At 34.2% G+C, this 19,756-nt stretch overlaps 1 protein-coding gene across 1 annotated transcript in view; it reads left to right on the plus strand.

The window, feature by feature from the left end:
- Window positions 1-351: 351 nt before the first annotated feature.
- The window catches only part of LOC137624980 (amiloride-sensitive sodium channel subunit gamma-like), a 26,202-nt gene continuing 6,797 nt past the window's right edge, over window positions 352-19,756 (plus strand). The window contains exons 1-6 of the mRNA XM_068355917.1: window positions 352-548; window positions 2,116-2,273; window positions 6,302-6,494; window positions 7,919-8,017; window positions 10,617-10,728; window positions 13,017-13,105. Of these exons, the coding sequence (XP_068212018.1) occupies window positions 419-548; window positions 2,116-2,273; window positions 6,302-6,494; window positions 7,919-8,017; window positions 10,617-10,728; window positions 13,017-13,105 (781 nt within the window). The 5' untranslated portion in view covers window positions 352-418. The remainder of the gene's footprint in view (window positions 549-2,115; window positions 2,274-6,301; window positions 6,495-7,918; window positions 8,018-10,616; window positions 10,729-13,016; window positions 13,106-19,756) is intronic.

Below are 19,756 nucleotides of genomic sequence, written 5' to 3' on the forward strand. Positions count from 1 at the left end.
GGCCAACCTACTTCTATTGAATAGGCCAGACTATTCTGTGTATGTGTAGGCAAAGGAAAAATAAGCCGTAATCAGCAGGAGTGGTCCAATGTAGTAGTGTCTGGCCAGTCAAAGAACCAAATATCACTGCAACGGGTGGCTAGTGCCTTGGACAACCTACTTCTATTGAATAGGCCAGACTATATTGTGTATGCGTAGGCAAAGAAAAACTAAGCCGTAGCCAGCAGGAGTGGTCCAATGTAGTAGTGTCTCGCCAGTCAAAGAACCCAATATCACCGCCTTGGCCAACCTACATCTATTTTTTTTTTTTTTTTATTGTTTGTATTGATCTCACGTTGCAATTTGCAGCTGCGAAGAACTGATCAAGGGATGCAGTGTAAACCTGGTATATTATCCCGGCGCAAAGTGCTGTGCCTTGATGCTGCCCATCCCGTCAATGGCGGGTATCTGCTACACATTCTACGCCGGGAAGGAGATTTATCAGGGCTTTAGTGGGGACTTCATGGGCATGACCTTCTACGTAAAGATTCCTCAGAATGATACTCCTGGTAAGTATGGATGATGTTCTACTGAAGTTTTTCTCTCTTTGTGTATTAGTTTTAAAATTTAAAGGATAGAAAGTCTTCAAGTCTTTCAGGGGATTGGTAGACTTATTTACGAAGTACTTACCTTTACCTATATTTATTTTGTTTATTTTTTTTTTACTTTCATTTTCTATGGTTTTATCGTGTTTTTCACGCATGCACATGTTTCTATATTTGGAAGCTTGCTTGGCAAGTCTGTGGTCTTTTTATTATTGTAGACTTACTATGCATTTCAGACCCCGTGTTATACTGTTTTTCGCAAATATCTTCTATACAAACAACGGGATCAATGTGACATTTTGGCACAACTTCTTTGACACAGTCCGCTAATTTATGACACTACACTGCGATGCCAAGTGTGATTCATTAATGGGCTTACACTTGACTTTCAAGCATAAGTTGGCGAGAGCCGAGTAGGCATTCGGACAATGGATCTCCGTGACGTAGGTGTGACGCGTATAACACCCACTCTCTCTCTGTTCAAACTGATCCTTAGCCGGTTGTCTGATTTCTCCATGGTATACAGGGAAAAAAGCCGCATGGCAAAGCCGTTCCTGCAGCCACGGGGGCAACGGCGTATCACGTATGCCATGTTCTGCAGCCTTGGAGATACCGTCGTATACGTCTGAGTTTACTGGACTGCAGCCATAAGCCCATCTCACAAAAAAAGAAATCTCGCTACTCCTCGAACCCCTCACCACCACCAAACTTTATACTTACGTTTGCCATCATTCACGCTCGTTAGCTCGTTATCACCCTCCACATTACCCTCCCTCGCCTTTATTTTCACGCTGTGTCACTCAAATATAAAATGACATACAGTATACAGTGCCACATAACGCATATATATATATATATATATATATATATATATATATATATATATATATATATACATACACTTTATGAATGGAGCATGCACCAGTGGTAGGTTTCTATGTTAGAGAGAGAGAGAGAGAGAGAGAGAGTGCTTGTTATACGCGTCACACCTACGTCACGGAGATCCATTGTCCGAATGCCTACACGCTTCTCGCCATCTTATGCTTGAAAGCCAAGAGTAAGCTCATTAATGAAACACACTTGGCATCGCAGTGTAGTGTCATAAATTAGCGGACTGTGTCAAAGAAGTTGTGCCAAAATATCACACTGATCCCGTTGTTTGTATAGAAGATATTTGCGAAAAACAGTATAACACGGGGTCTGAAATGCTTAGTAGGAATGATTGATAAATCTGAATCCAGTGATATTGATAGTTTTATTGTAGCGTAGGAATGATTGATAAATTTGAATCCTGTGATCAGTATTTCTAAGTTTTTTTTTTTTTTTTTTTTTTTTTTAGTTTCCTCTACTGTCCTTCAGATAAATTTTCTTGATTTGATTTACAAATCGACTTAAAGAACCTAAAGAGTAACATGAAGAAATAAATAATTTAAATTAGTGAATAAAACTAGAGGTTGAATTAAGATGCCATATTATTCCAGTGCTTCTATTGGCATTCAAATCCCGCACTCTATTGTATTAAATCTTTCAGATCTGTTACAAGACTTCGTGAAGAGAAGTATCATGTTGAAGAAAGGCATCCAGGTAACTCTTATGTCAAACGTGACACATCCGTCCATATCCGTCGTGGCGGATGGGGTCCAGTTGGCACCCTCCTTTATCACTTCTCTCAAAATCTCCGCTGTAGAGGTAAGGCTGGTCATCTACCTTACATTTTACCTTGACTTTCTCCTTTATCACTTCTCTCAAAATCTCCGTGATCATCTACCTTACATTTTACCTTGACTTTCTCCTTAATCACTTCCTCAAAATCTCCGCTGTAGAGGTAAAGCTGATCATCTACCTTACTTTTTACCTTGACTTTCTCCTTATTCAATTCACTTAAAATCCCCGCTTTAGATGTAGGGCTAATCATCTACCTTACTTTTTACATTGACCATTGTGAGAAGACCCTTAATCATGGGGTCTTCCTCCTTTATCACTTCCCTCAAAAAATTCCAGCTGTAGAGGTAAGGCTGGTCATCCGCTTTGATTTTTACCTTGACCGTTGGGAAAAGACCCTTAATTATGGGGACTTCCTCATTTATCACTTCCCCCAAAATCTCCACTGTCATCTACCTTACTATTTATCCTGACTTTCTCCTTTACCACTTCCTCAAAATCTCAGCTGTAGAAGTAAGACTGATCACCTACCTTACTTTCTACCTTGACCATTGGGAGAAAATCCTTAATAATAGGGAGTTCCTCAGAGGCAAGTTCACGTGCCTTTAGACTTCCTCTTCCGATCTCGAGTAAAGGCCTCGGAGTAAGTGATGCCCTTTGTTCTGACAATCTCCAATGCTGTAAAGAAATCCCTTGATTGTGGGCAGGAAGTTCTTATGATTGGGCTTGGTTTTACTGCTGCCTTTGACTGTTAATCATGAGGGCCTTGTTTTCAAACTTAAACAGTTTGGAGTGGGAGGGTCTTTTCTCAGAATCATTATTGAATTTTTAAGTAATAGATCACAGAGTTGTTATTCATGAGCACCATTGTGAGCATAGAAATGTGATATCTGATGTTCCTCAGGGTACTGTTCTTGTCCCAATACTTTTCATACTGTATACACATATGTGGTTTGGCCTAGAAAACAAGCTTGTTGCATATGCAGATGATGCTACTCTCCATTCATTCTATCTCCTGAATGTAGATCTGGGGTTGCTGAATCCCTTAATAGAGATCTAGCTAGAATTAGTGCATGGTGTAAATTATGGGGTGGCATGAAGTTGAATACTAACAAAATTCAATGTATGATTTTAAGTAGGTCAAGGGCAGTGGCTCCTCAACATCCAGATCTCGTCATTGATGTTTCTTTAACTCTGTATGACTTTTAAAGTTTTAGGTGCGATTCTCGACAGCAAATTTACTTTTAAGAAACACATTATGCCTGTGTCTTTTTTAATTGCTCAAAAAAATTGGCTCACTGGGAAAGTCTTGTAAGATTTTCGGTGATCAATCAATTCTGAAGTGTTTTAATTCTTTCATTCTACCTTATTTCGAGTATTGGTCTCCTGTCTCATCTAGTAAATTTCTTATTCCTGATCTAGATATTAATCTCTGGCATCGTTGTTCAATTAGCTCATTATGCCTGTTGCATAAGATTTTTCATAATTTTGATCATCCTTTACATTCAGATCTTCCTGGATAGTTCTATCCTGTCCGTACTACACTGTATTATAGAAGTTTTATTCCAGCTGTGACTAACTTGTGGAATGATCTTCCTAATCGGGTGGTTGAATCGGCAGAAGTTCATAAGTTCAAACTCGCAGCAAATGTTTTATGTTGAACAGGCCAACCAAACCTAACCTAACCCAACATAACCTACTTGCTGATTGGACATTTTGTAACCTTACCAACGATGATACTGATGATTTGTAAATGTACCAAAATCTTGGCCGTTTGCAAAATGTCAAGCTATCTAGGTCCTTTTACAAAGTGACCACGAATTTGTTCTTTGTATAATAGCCGGGCATTTTGTAAAATTACCAATTTTCCAAAATGACCGTAATATATATATATATATATATATATATATATATATATATATATATATATATATATATATATATATATATATATATATATATATGGATTAATATCAACACAACATCGTGTTCAAATAGAAATAAATTTCTTCCTCATACCTGGGATCGAACGCTAGCCCCTTCTAATGAAAGGCCAGGTCGAAACCAACCATGTCACGAGAGCCCATAAAAGATATTGGAACCTGACCGCTACCAGCTGTCCGAGGATTTACCTGGCGAGACATCAGTCTCTTACCAGCGAGTTTTACCCAATATCCCGGGCCACCACGTGACACAATTGGTAGTAATTCATTCAAATTACCCCTATTGAGTCAATATAGATTAATATCAACACAACATCGTGTTCAAATAGAAATAGATTTCTTCCTCATATGTATATATATATATATATATATATATATATATAGATATATATATATATATATATATATATTATATATATAGATATATATATTATATATATAGATGTATATATATTATATATATCTATATCTATATATATATATATATATATATATATATAGATAGATATATCTATCTATATATATATATATATGTGTATATATATATATATATACATATATATATATATATATATATATATATATATATATATTTATATATATATATATATATGGTCAGTAGGGCGCTGTCCTGCTAACTAGGCAATGTCACTCTCCCTTGCCTCTGCCATTCAGGAACGGTCTTTAAATCCTCAGGGGTTATCTTTTGATTTCCTCTTTCTTGAGAACTGTTGGAGCCAATGAAAAATGTATTAGGTTTATTATTCTAATAATTGAAATACTGTATACACTTTGATGTGAGTATTAGCCTAGACCTTATAAATGACCAGTTTAGACATCTGATTTTAATAAAACCTTAACAACTTTATTTTTGAAAAAATTGAAATGGCCATACTATATATATATATATATATATATATATATATATATATATATATATATATATATATATATATATATATATATATATATATATATATATTAATACATTAATCTATTTACAAATGGAATAGGTTTTACCTTAGTCTTAAGGTAGTAGGTTGGTCAGGGCACCAGCCATCCGTTGGGATACTATCGCTAGAGAGTTATGGGGTCTTTTGACTGGCCAGACAGTAGTATAATGGATCCTTTTCTCTGGTTACAGTTCATTTTACATGTGCTTACACACACATACACACCCAATAGTGTGGTCTATTCTTTAAATATTCAACTCTGTCCTCATACACCTGACAACACTGAGATTACCAACAATTCTTCTTACTACACTGTAATTGTTCAGTGGTCACTTTCCTCTTTGTAAGGGTAGAAAAGACTCTTGTAGCTATAGTAAGCAGCTCTTCTAGGAGGACGACACTCCAAAATCAAACTTTTGTTCTCTAATCTTGGGTAATGCCATATCCTCTGTACCATGATCTTCCACTGTCTTGGGTTAGAGTTCTCTTGCTTGAGGTTACACTCGGGCACACTATTCTATCTTATTTCTCTTCTCGTTTTTTTAAAGTTTTTATAGTTTATATTGAAAATATTTATTTTAATGTTGTTGTTCTTAAAATATTTTGCTCTTCTTTGTTTCATTTACTCAATGAGCTATTTTCCCTGTTGGAGCCAGTGGGCTTATATCATCCTGTTTTTCCAGCTAGGGTTATTGCTTAGCAAGTAACAGTGTTAATAATGATAATAATATTGGCAAGGTATTGCTGTTTTATCTTCACTATAGATATCAGTAAAGTAAAGTAAAATAAATAAACAACTACATTCCTTTATTTGGATCACCTGAAGATAAGCTACCCTAAATAGTTCTCCTGAAGATAAAGGACCCCAACTACACTCGCCTGAAGAAGAGAGACCCTGATTTTCTTCACCTGAATAAAAGCGACCCCAGCGTGTGTTGGGGTCCCCAATCTTCAGGTGATCCATATATTCAATAAAAACTACTTTATTAAATATTTGTTGTCAATAAATAATTGAACCTACCATTAAACTGCCTTTCAAACCACAAATTGCTGTAAATATGAATTTAAAAATTCTTGATTTATGCTTGTCCCAATAACTTGAATATTTCTGGCAACAGAAACAACTGTAAATTTGACTTGATAACGGATGATATTTCAGAAAAATTTGGAGGACACAAAGGTTTCATATTTGGATTACAACGTAGAACCGTGTGTACCAGGCGAGGAACTGGATTACACACTAGACAAGGAGAAGTTTAAGAACACATACGCCAACTGTTACCTGTTAGCATTCGACACCTGCTCGTTCCAGGTCTGCGGTTGTAATTTTTATGCCAGTGATTCGGATAGTGGTAAGTACCTGTGCTTTATTGTTTTATCACTGATGCATAGTCATTAAGAGGTAGAATCAAGATTTATAAAACAAAAATGGTTGTAAACCATCGTACCTGATATGGTTAGACATTGTAGAAAACCCGCCAAATCATCGTAGCAGATAAGGTTAAACTTTTTAGAGAACTCACCTGACACCTAAACAGTACATAATCTGTGTTTTGAACCTCACACAATGTACTGTAACCATTGCTATCAAGCTTTTGCATCGTCCTATTTTGCCCTATAGTCCATTTCTTTTATCGAGGCAGAATTTCACCGACTCGCAGCGGTGCCCTTTTAGCTCGGAATAGTTTCCTGATCGCTGATTGGTTAGAATTATCTCGTCCAACCAATCAGCGATCAGGAAACTTTTCCGAGCTAAAAGGGCACCGCCGCGAGTCGGTGCAAATCTGCATCGCTAAAAGAAATTGACTATAGTTGCATTCAATTTTTAGTCTACTTTACATATGTTCTCGCGTCCATTCTTCCATTTTGCTCTCCAACCTCTTTTTTAACTTGAAATAAAATCGGTTTCATCTGAAAAAGAACGACCAGCCACTCTAACGGAAATATAAAAATTTCACTAAGCATTCTGTTGTTACTAGGAACACTGTGCATAAAGGTATGCCTGGCACTTGTGTCAGTCTGTTATGCCTAAAGTCACCTGTGTGAATAGAACAGTCTGTAGTGTCATCACTAAACACAATACTCAACATGATTTGACTTGAAAGTTTATCATGTTTATACTCCAAAATGAAACAGTGGGAAATTTACTTCTAAATGAAACAGTGGGAAATTTACTTCAAAATGAAACAGTGGGAAATTTACTTCAAAATTAAACAGTGGGAAATTTACTTCTAAATGAAACACTGGGAAATTTACTTCAAAATGAAAGCACTGGGAAATTTACTTCAAAATGAAACAGTGGGGAATTTACTTCAAAATGAAACTGGGAAATTTACTTCAAAATGAAACACTGGGAAATTTACTTCAAAACGAAACACGGGGAAATCTACTTCAAAATGAAACACTGGAAAATTTACTTAAAAATGAAACCGTGGGAAATTTACTTCAAAATGAAACAGTGGGAAATTTACTTCAAAATGAAACCATGGGAAATTTACTTCAAAATGAAACAGTGGGAAATTTACTTCAAAATGAAACCGTGGGAAATTACTTCAAAATGAAACCGTGGGAAATTTACTTCAAAATGAAACCGTGGGAAATTTAATTCAAATTGAAACATTGGGAAATTTACTCTAAAAAGCAAAAATGGTTATCTTCCACATTTGCACCTTGATATAAAATAGCCTCCCAGGTCCCACCGCCATGCTAAATGTCCCAAATTCCATAAATCAAACCATGGATAAATCTGTTGAAGCCGATTTTTTTCCCCCACCAGAGATGAAGGATTGCAGCCCTCTTGAGGCAGTGAGCTGTATGCTAGCCATTGAGAACAACGGAACTGAGAGGAATCGGTTTGAAACCTGCGTTGGCAAAGGTAAGATATTTTTTTCTTGATCTTTTAATTAACAAAGAGATCCAATGCAACAGTAACTAAATCCCTGGAGGCTTTGTAGTTCATTTGTACAGAACGTGTGTAAAAATTATAAACTTATGACTGATAAACCACTCTTTAAAAGGGAAACAAACATTAGGGTTCCCACCTAACCTAACCTAGGAGCTGTATCCTTTCCTGCCTACTTACCAAGGGACGCTACCCTCCTGTGAAGGTTGTGAACTCAAAGGCAGTATGAAAGCAACTGAGTTAATTTATTTTAGAACACTCTCCTTTATATACAAAACCTCAAGGCAACAGGAAATTTCATGTTCGAAAGACAGACAATGTTACATAGGGGAAACGCAGACATGTTTATTCTGGTTCTTTTTAGTGCGAGGGAAGAGCGAAGATACAAGCATAATATATACAAAATGAATTATGTACGATCGTGTGACACACGGTTGGTACACTCCCTACGACTGCCACATCCCTAACTTACCCAAGTCTCAATCTGTTTGTTTCCCAACTGGCTTCCCTAAGAAGGTGATACTATATCCTATTTTTTAAATGGTAAACAGCAACTTACCCATAAATAGAATCGATAAGAAGAAAGTTTTAAGCATCTCACAACGAACTACATTCACCACCAATCCCTTTAGTCTAGATAGATTTACTAGAGTCTAGACAAACTCTCTTCCTCCAAGTTATGTTGACTAAATTACTACTTTCACACAGACCAGTGTTTCTAGTTTTCTTGATGGTATTTTATCAGCGGCCTACACCAGTTTGTCTCAATACTACACAGTACTGTATTCTAGAAGTTTTATTCCAGCTGTGACCTAATTGTGGAATGATCTTCCTTATCTGGTGGTTGAATCGGTTGAATTTCAAAAGTTCAAACTTGCAGGAAATGTTTCTATGATAAACAGGCTGACAAACCTTTTTATAGTTTATCCATGAAATATGTTTTGATAGTGTTACTGTTTTTTCTTTTAATATTTTATTTTAATTGTTCATTATTTCTCATATCGTTTATTTATGTCCTTATTTACTTTCCTTATTGGGCTATTTTCCTTGTTGGAGACCTTGGGCTTATAGCATCTTGCTTTTCCAACTAGGGTTGTAGCTTAGCTAGTAGTAATATTAATAATAATAAAATGTTAAAAAACCATATTTTGGTTTGCTTTTATTGGGCCTTAAGAAGAATCTTGCCAAAGTTTTCTCTTAAAATGTTACTGTGCTTAAGACCCGTTTTCTTTCAGAGCTAGTGAGGTCTGTTCCCGTTTTCTTTCATAGCTAGTGAGGTCTGTTCCATTTCCTTCAAAATACTGATTAACCAGCTTCTCATATTTCGTTCAAAGCGTGTTCTCATTATTATTTAAATTTGTGGAAAAGTATCCAATACAGTGCCTCCTTTTACTACTACTACTACTACTACTACTACTACTACTACTACTACTACTACTACTACTAATAATAATAATATCTGGTATTTCTATTATCTTTTGAAGCGTTTTCATGAGACTTTTAAATCTCCTTTAAATGATGATAATTTGAAGCGTTGTTTAAGAAGCAAATTAAATTATAAAGCTTCATTAACGTACTTCATGCCCATCATTGTATTTAAGCACTTACCACAGATATTGGCTTAAATACACGTTCAAAAAAAGCGTCAAAATTTTGCATCAAAATTTTGATATCAAAATTTTGGTGCAAAATTTTGACGATTTTTTTGAACGTGTAGGAACCCTTTAAGCCAAAGAGCGAGATCATTTCTCTGTTCTTTTACTTTTTTACTTTTTAAAGTAATCGCTTTTATAGAAATTTAATTTTCTATCCATCACAGAATTTTATCTCGTCTGTTTTTATCTCTTGTTTTTTACCATATGTTTTTACTGATTAGTTTGATTATAGATAATATTTTTGTGAATCTCATCCCTTCTTAATAATAATAACCCATTTATTATTATTATTATTATTATTATTATTATTATTATTATTATTTGCTAAGCTACAACCCTAGCTGGAAATAAAGCAGGATGCAATAAGCCCGAGGCCTCTAACAGGGAAAATAGCCCAGAGAGGAAAGGAAATAAGGAAACTTACAAGAGAAGTAATTAACGATTAAAACAAGATATTTCAAGAACAGTAACAATATTAAGATGAATTTTCATATATAATCTATAACAAAACCTTTCGGATAGGCGCGCTTCACATCGGCGGATTTATACCGTGCGGTTCTGTCCGCGCGGATTATAGATCAGTGAAGATCAATGAGGCGGCTGTTCACACTGAATTTCCGAGCGGCAATTTACTAACAGTGTGCACTGCTAATCCGCGCGGTTCCAGTATAGCGCCTTATTAAAATTATAATTATTAGTAAAGTTATTATTATTATTATTATTATTATTATTATTATTATTAAAACTACAAGGAGCCTCTGTAAAATCTCTCGTGTGAAGACATGCCTATTAACGAGCGGAAATATTTCCGTGCGGAAGAAAAACCGCTTGTGTGAAACGAGACTAAGTAAGGTATTTATATATATATATATATATATATATATATATATATATATATATATATATTTTCTCCACAGTTATGACCGGTTGTCGGGTCATTTGTAAGGAGACCTCGTTCACCTTCACTGCTGCTAATACTTTCTTCGACGAACTCCACGTGGATGAGGAAATGGAAAACATCACTAATGGGTAAGTGGCTTTCTGTCTCTGTCAAATTGGCTAAAATGGGTGTATTGTTTAAAGTTATGTCTGCCACTCCCATTTGACTTTATTATTATTATTATTATTATTATTATTATTATTATTATTATTATTACTTGCCAAGCTACGGTTCTTGTTGGAAAAGCAGGATGCTATAAGCCTAGGGGCCCCTACTGGAAAAATAGCCTAGTGAGGAAAGGAAACAAGGGGAAATAAAATATTTAAAAAACAATAACAATATTAAAACAAATATTTCCTATATGAACTATAAAAACTTACCAAAACAAGAGAAAGAGAAATAAGATAGAATAGTGTGCCCGAGTGTACCCTCAAGCAAGAGAACTCTAACCCAAGACAGTGGAAGACCATGGTACAGAGGCTATGGCACTACCCAAGACTAGAGAACAATGGTTTAATTTTGGAGTGTCCTTCTCCTAGAAGAGCTGCTTACCATAGCTAAAGAGTCTCTTCCACCCTTACCAAGAGGAATGTACTCTGAACAAATTGCAGTACAGTAATTAACCCCTTGGGTGAAGAAGCGTTAAGTATCTCATTGTTGTCAGGTGTATGAGGAAAGACGAGAATATTCCTGATCTAGATATTAATCTTTGGCACCGTCGTTCAATTAGTTCATTATGCATGTTGCATAAGATTTTTCATAACTCTGACCATCCTTTACATTCAGATCTCCCTGGACAATTCTATCCTGTTCGCAATACTAGGCAGGCAGTTAATTCTAATAGCCAGGCCTTCTCCATTATGAGGCTCAATACTACACAGTACTCTAGAAGTTTTATTCCAGCTGTTACCAAGTTGTGGAATGATCTTCCTAATCGGGTAGTTGAATCAGTAGAACTTCAAATGTTGAATCAGGCGGACATGAGTCTTTTTAATGTTTATATATGAAATATCTGTTTTTGACGTTGTTTATATTTTATATAGGACATATCTGTTTTGACGTTGTTACTGTTTTTAGAATGATTTATTGTTAATTTATTCTCATCATTTATTTATTTCCCTATTTCCTGTCCTCACTGGGCTATTTTTCCCTATTTGAGCCCTTGGGTTTATAGCATGTTGCTTTTCCAACTAGGGTTGTAGCTTGGCTAATAATAATAATAATAATAATAATAATAATAATAATAATAATAATAATAATAATAATAATGATAATAATAACCATCTCTTCTAAAAGGCTACTTGTAAAAATTTATTTTGAGTATATTTCACTTTCAGTGATATTGTATTCTAATTGTCTACGTTTAGCAGCAATTTATTCTAGTGATTTATACATTACATAATTCATTTTGATAGTCGACACTTAGTAAATATTCATTCGTATTTTCTACTTCTAATGAAAATTTATTTTAACTGGACCTCCGTCGTCAACTTATTTTTTAGAGCTTTTATTCTGACAGACTATGTTTAGCAAAAAACAAATTACGACAATAACAACAATTTACTGCAATAATAACAATGTAATACAATGTTAACAATTTACTACAATGATAACAATTTACTGCAATAACAATTTACTGGAATGATAATAACAATTTATTGGAATGATAATAACAATTTACTGCAATATTAACAATATAATACAATGTTAACAATTTACTACAATGATAACAATTTACTGCAATAACAATTTACTGGAATGATAATAACAATTTATTGGAATGATAATAACAATTTACTGCAATATTAACAATGTAATACAATGTTAACAATTTACTACAATGATAACAATTTACTGCAATAATAAAAATTTACTGGAATCAACAATTTACTGCAATAATAATTTACTGTAACAATAAAATTTACTGCAATATTAACAATTTACTGCAATAATAGCAATTTACTGCAATATTAACCATTTACTGAAATAATAACAATTTACTGCTATAATATTAGTTTACTGCAGTAATAACAATTTACTGTAATGATAGCAATTTACTGCTATAATAGATAATTTACTGTAGTAATAACAATTTATTGCAATGGTAACAATTTATTGCTATAATATTAGTTTACTGCAGTAATAACAATTTACTGCAACAATAGCAATGTACAACAATAAAAAACAATTTACTGCAACAATAGCAATTTACTGCAATAATAACAATTCACTGCAAGAGCAGTTTACTACAATAATAATAATTTACTGCGATAATAACAATTTACTACAATGATAACTATTTACTGCAATAATAACAATTTACTACAATGATTATAATTTACTGCAATAATAACAATTTACTGCCCTATACTTTCAGCGAGGACATGGCAGTACTGAGCTTATATTACGGAAGCTTCGATTTCACCCACATCAAGTACTGGCGAGAAGGATCCAGCGAACTATTAAGTAAGTCTCTCTCTCTCTCTCTCTCTCTCTCTCTCTCTCTCTCTCTCTCTCTCTCTCTCTCTCTCTCCCCTCATTCAACTTTTTGTATCATTCATCTATATTCTTTTTATGATTCTTTTTTTCTGAAAAATTTATACTTTCCTTGAGGTCAAGGTTCTTTTATACCAGTGTTCGCGACCCGTCAAAAATGGCGGCTGAATATTTAGATAGATAGGCATGCACAGTTGCACATGCATTCCCCTCTCATCAGGGTAAGACTACTCCCTCTCCTCTTGCCTCAGGGATGGGGAGAGCTGAATTTGTTTGGATATATATATATATATATATATATACTTTATATATATATTGTATTTATATATATATATAATATATATATACTGTATATATATATATATATATATATATATATATATATATACTGTATATATATATATATATATATATATATATATATATATACTGTGTATATATATATATATATGTATATATATATATATATTGTATATATATAATATATATATATATATACTGTATATATATATATGTATATATATATACACACACATATATATATATATATATATATATATGTATATATATATATATATATATATATATTGTATATATATAATATATATATATACTGTATATATATATATGTATATATATATACACACATATATATATATATATATATATGTACATATATATATATGTACATATATATATGTACATATATATATATGTACATATATATATATATATATATATATATATATATATATATATACTGTATATATGTATATATGTATTGACTATAAATAGCCATACATATATATTGTATTAATAACTAAATGCCTTCTAGTATTTTATTTACAATTACTCGAGGTATACTGTTGCTTTCCTGAAACGAGAGAACATTAACCATCTAATTTAAACTTGATACATAAATGTTTTCATTCGTTTTAGAGTAAATTGGTGCCATTTCACTGACCGGGAATCAAGGATATCCAAATAACATTATTGATCTATAGTCCATTTATTTTATCGAGGTAGATTTGCACCGACTCGCAGCGGTGCCCTTTTAGCTCGGAAAAGTTTCCTGATCCCTGATTGGTTAGAATTATCTCGTCCAACCAATCAGCGATCAGGAAACTTTTCCGAGCTGAAAGGGCACCGCTGCGAGTCGGTGCAAATCTGCATCGCTAAAAGAAATTGACTACAGTATAGCATTTTTCTTTCGAGGTCAAACCTATTCCTGTATTTAGTTTAAATTTTTTTTTTATATTATTTTAATCATTGAGTAGCTACTTTCGTCTTGGAAATTAATTAATTATTACTTGCTAAGCTACAACCCTAGTTGGAAAAGCAAAATACTATAAGCCCAAGGGCTCCAACAGGGAAATGTAGCCCAGTGTGGAAAATGAAACGAGGAAATAAACTGCAAAAGAAGTTTAATAACAGTAATAACATTAAAAAATCTTTCAGTATAAACTATAAAAACTTCTAAATGACAAAAGGAAGAGAAATAAGATAGAATAGTGTGCCTGAGTATACCCTCAAGCAAGAGATCTCTACCCCTAGACAGTGTGCAAGACCATGGCACTACCAACGACTAGGAAACAATGGTTTGATTTTGGAGTGTCCTTCTCCTAGAAGAGCTGCTTACCATGGGTACACAATCTCCTCTAGCCTTACCAAGTGGAAAGTAGCCACTGAATAATTACAAGGAGTTAAAAGGACTATTGGATGTCTCAAAGACTTTTTAGTCCATTCGCGGAGATTCCATTTGCTCTTTGGTAGAGCGATTTAGTTTAAGCAAAAGTTCAAAGTTGGAGCAAATGTTTTTATGTTGACCAGGCTGACATGAGGACATGAGTCTTTTTATAGTTTATATGACATATCTGTTTTGACGTTGTTAATAGTTTTTATAGGACATATCTGTTTTGATGCTGTTACTGTATTTAGAATGATATATTGTTAATTTATTCTTATCATTTATTTATTTCCTTATTTCCTTTCCTCACTGAGCTATTTTTCCCTGTTGGAGCCCTTGGGCTTATAGCATCTTGCTTTTCCAACTAGGGTTGTAGCTTGGCTAGTAATAATAATAATAATGATAATTTAGAGTTCTTATGATCTTGTCTAAGTTATTCTTGAACTCGTTTACTGTGTTACTGTTCACTGCATCCGCTTGAAGTCTATTCCAAGTTTTTTTTATTATGTATGTAAAGAAATTGCCACATTGGGTGATGTTGTACCTTTTCACTTCCAGTTTGTATCCGTTATTTACTATTATTTATTATTATTATTACTATCCAAGCTACAACCCCAGTTGGAAAAGCAAGATGCTATAAGCCCAGGGGCTCCAACAGGGAAAAATAGACCAGTGAGGAAAGGAAATAAGGAAATAAATAAATGAAGAGAACAAATTAACAATAAATCATTCTAAAATAAGTAACAACGTCAAAACAGACATGTCATATATAAACTATTAACAACATCAAAAACAAATAAGTCATAAATAAACTATAAAAAGACTCATGTCTGCCTGGTCAACAAAAAAGCATTTGCTCCAACTTCGAACTTTTGAAGTTCTACTGATTCAACTACCCGATTAGGAAGATCATTCCACAACTTGGTCACAGCTGGAATAAAACTTCTAGAGTACGGACTGATTTGTGCTAAGCGTGTGTAGATTGCTGTACAGTGAAGTACTTAATCCTTAGAGCAAAGAAGAATTTTTAGTTATCTCAGTGTTGTTAGGTGTATGAGTAAAGAAGAAAACGGGTAAAGAATAGACCAGACTATTCAGTGTATGTGTAGGCAAAGGAAAAATGAGCCGTAATCAGAGAAGGATCCAATGTAGTACAAAGAGACCATCAACTTTAGTTAATAAGATACAATTTTTTTTTTGTTAAATATTTTTGGAACCGTCCAAAGTAAAGACGATTTTCTCTTATTGGAAACTTTAATGAATCTCTCTAGGGTGTATGTGTAGGCAAGGGGAAGATGGGCCGTAATCAGAGAGGGATCCAATGTAGTACAAAGAGACCATCAACTTTAGTTAAGAAGTTACATTTTTTTTTTTAATGTTTTTGGAACCTTCCAAAGTAAATACGATTTTCTCTTATTGGAAACTTTAATGAATCTCTCTAGGGAATGTTAATAATTCTCAGTTATTGAATGCAAAAGATCGCTGTGTCATTCGAAATGAAATAAATTTATTACTACTGCTTCTATTAAAGTTGCCATATATGAGATTATAATTATTTTTGAGCTCTTCATCAAATATGAAAGGAAGTCTTATATTTTCTTTCACTATTATTATTATTATTATTATTATTATTATTATTATTATTATTATAAATGAATTAGACATGATTACTTTTTTCGTTGCCATTACTCCTATGACTTTCATTATTATAACTATAGTCCATTTTTTTAGCGAGTCATATTTGCAACGACTCGCAACGGTGCCCTTTTAGCTCGGAAAAGTTTCCTGGTCGCTGATTGGTTAGAATTATCTTGTCTAACCAATCAGAGATCAGGAAACTTTTCCGAGCTAAAAGGACACCGCTGCGAGTCGGTGCAAATATGACTCGCTAAAAGAAATGGACTATAGTGTACCCGAGCCGTCATAAATGACGTCTAAATATTTAGATAGATATGAACACACACACGCACACACGCAGATTCAACCCTCCCACACCTAGTCACCCTTTTCTAACTGGTTCGGCATTTTGTGGGAGTGTTGTTTCAGTGTGCCTCTTACCAGGACGTGACTATTCCCTGTGGCCTAATTGGTAACGTCTCTGCCTGGTGTTTGCCAGTCGGGGGTTCGAGTCCCGCTCAGACTCGTTAGTGCCATTCGTGTCTGCAACCTTACCATCCTTGTGAGCTAAGGTTAGGGGATTTGGGGGAGCCTATAGGTCTATCTGCTGAGTCATCAGCAGCCACTGCCTGGCCCTCCCTGGTCCTAGCTTGGGTGGAGAGGAGGCTTGGGCGCTGATCATATAATATGGTCAGTCTCTGGGACATTGTCCTGATTGCTAGGGCAATGTCACTGTCCCTTGCCTCTGCCATTCATGAGTGACCTTTAAACCTTTAGACCCTGAAAGTGACTGGATATATATGTAAATATATATATATATATATATATATATATATATATATATATATATGTATATAAAATATATATATATATATATATATATATATATATATATATACATGCATATATATAGATATATAGATATATATATATATATATATATATATATATATATAATGTATGTATATATATATATTTCCTGTCACGCTTAGGGGGAGAGTGAGTAGTCATATCCTCGTGCGTTGGGTAGCCTACCCCGAGAGGTACACTCGGAAACTAGTCTCACAAATTGCCGAACTGCCGTGTTGTAGTTAGGAAAGAGGGGGGGGAGGGTTGAATGTGTGTGTGCACATCATCTAGATATTTAGACGTCATTTTTGACGGGTCGCGTACACTAATATATATATATATGTATGTATATATTATATATACATATATATATATATATATATATATATATATATGTATATATTATATATACATACATATATATATACACATATAATATATATACACATAAAATATATATATATATATATGTATATATATATCATATGTGTATATATATATATATATTTATATGTATATATATATATATATATTATATGTATGTATATATATATATATATATATTATATGTATATATATATATATATTATATGTATATATATATATATATATATATATTATATGTATATATATATATTATATGTATATATATATATTATATATATATATATATATATATATATATATGCGTGTGTGTTTTTTCAAAAGGACTCAAAAAAAGATACACAGGAAATATAAATAAATCACTATATTTCGGCCAATAAACATTGGCCCTCTTCAGGATGTAAAGTAAAAATGAGGAATACAGTGGAGAGTGACGGTTTATATTGGAAAGCAAAAGGGTGTGTTCAATTGTTCTACAGTTGTTATAATTGCTGGAAGGATTAGCCAAAGTTAATTTATGTATGTATATATATATATATATATATATATATATATATATATATATATACACTGGACGATTGCATAAGTCTTTTTATAGTTTATATATGACATATCTGTTTTTGACGTTGTTAATGGTTTATATAGGACATCTGTTTTGACGCTGTTACTGTTTTTAGAATGATTTATTGTTATTTTATTCTCATCATTTATTTATTTCCTTATTTCCTTTCCTCGCTGGGCTATTTCTCCCTATTGGAGCCCTTGGGCTTATAGCATCTTGCTTTTCCACCTAGGGGTGTAGCTTGCCTAGTAATAATGATCTTCTTCTTCTTCCCAGCTGGTTCCCATTTTTATATGGGGTCGCCGTTGCGGATGAGCCGTTTCCATCTTTTTCTATTCTGCGCTTCTGCCTCATCAATCCCTTTCTCCTGTAAGTCTCCTCTGACACAGTCCCTCCATCTCTTTCTTGGTCTCCCTCTTCTTCTTCTTCCTTGAACCTCCATCTCCATAGTATGTCTCCCAACGTGGTCCTCATCTCTCCTCATCAGGTGTCCATACCATCTCAGCCTCCCTTCCTGCACTTTCTTTGATATTTCCACCACCTTTGTCGACCCCCTTATGTAGTCATTTCTTATCCGATCCTCTCTTGTCACCCCAGACATCCACCTAAGCATTCTCATTTCTGCCACATCCATCATCTTCTCCTCTGTCTTCCTCATGCTTGCGGTTTCTGTTCCATACAGCATTGCTGTTCTTACCACTGTCTTATGAAAGTTTCCTTTCAATCTCAGTGGTATTCTTTTGTCGCAAAGAACTCCTGAGGCTGCTCTCCAGTTGTTCCAGCCTGCCTGTACCCGATGTTTAACTTCATCTTCCATACCTCCTCCAGCATTAACAAATGATCCCAAATACTTAAACTTATCAACTCTCTTTATCTGTTCTCCACTAAGATGAATACTTTCTCTATCATCCCCCTCACTGGTGGTACACATATATTCTGTCTTAGATCTACTTATTCTCATTCCTCTGTCCTCCAGTACTTGCCTCCATCTTTCCAATTTCATTTCCAGATCTTCCCTGCTCTCTGCGCACAGAAGAATATCATCTGCATACAATATGTTCCATGGTACTGCCTCCCTTACCTCTTCTATTAAAACGTCCATCACTATGTTAAAGATAAATGGGCTCAGAGCAGACCCTTGGTGTAATCCTACTCTCACCTCAAACCCCTCTGTCTCCCCAGTACTGCTCCTCACTCTGGTAAATACATTACGGTACATCTCTTGTATCAGTCGAACGTACTTCTCTGGCACCCTCCTCTCCCTCAGACTCCTCCACACCTCTTGTCTTAGGACTCGGTCATAAGCCTTTTCAAGGTCAATGAATACCACATGCAGGTCTCTTCGCTTTTCCCGGAATTTCTCCATTAGTTGCCTCAGACAAAACACCCCATCTGTTGTTCCCCTACCCTTCATGAATCCCATCTGCTCTTTACCTATTTCTACTTCTTCTCTTAGTCTGGCATCTATCATCCTTTCCAGTATCTTCAAAGTGTGGGACATCAATTTAATACCTCTGTAATT

This window comes from Palaemon carinicauda, chromosome 31 (assembly GCF_036898095.1).
Source record: "Palaemon carinicauda isolate YSFRI2023 chromosome 31, ASM3689809v2, whole genome shotgun sequence".
NCBI classification, from domain to species: domain Eukaryota; kingdom Metazoa; phylum Arthropoda; class Malacostraca; order Decapoda; family Palaemonidae; genus Palaemon; species Palaemon carinicauda.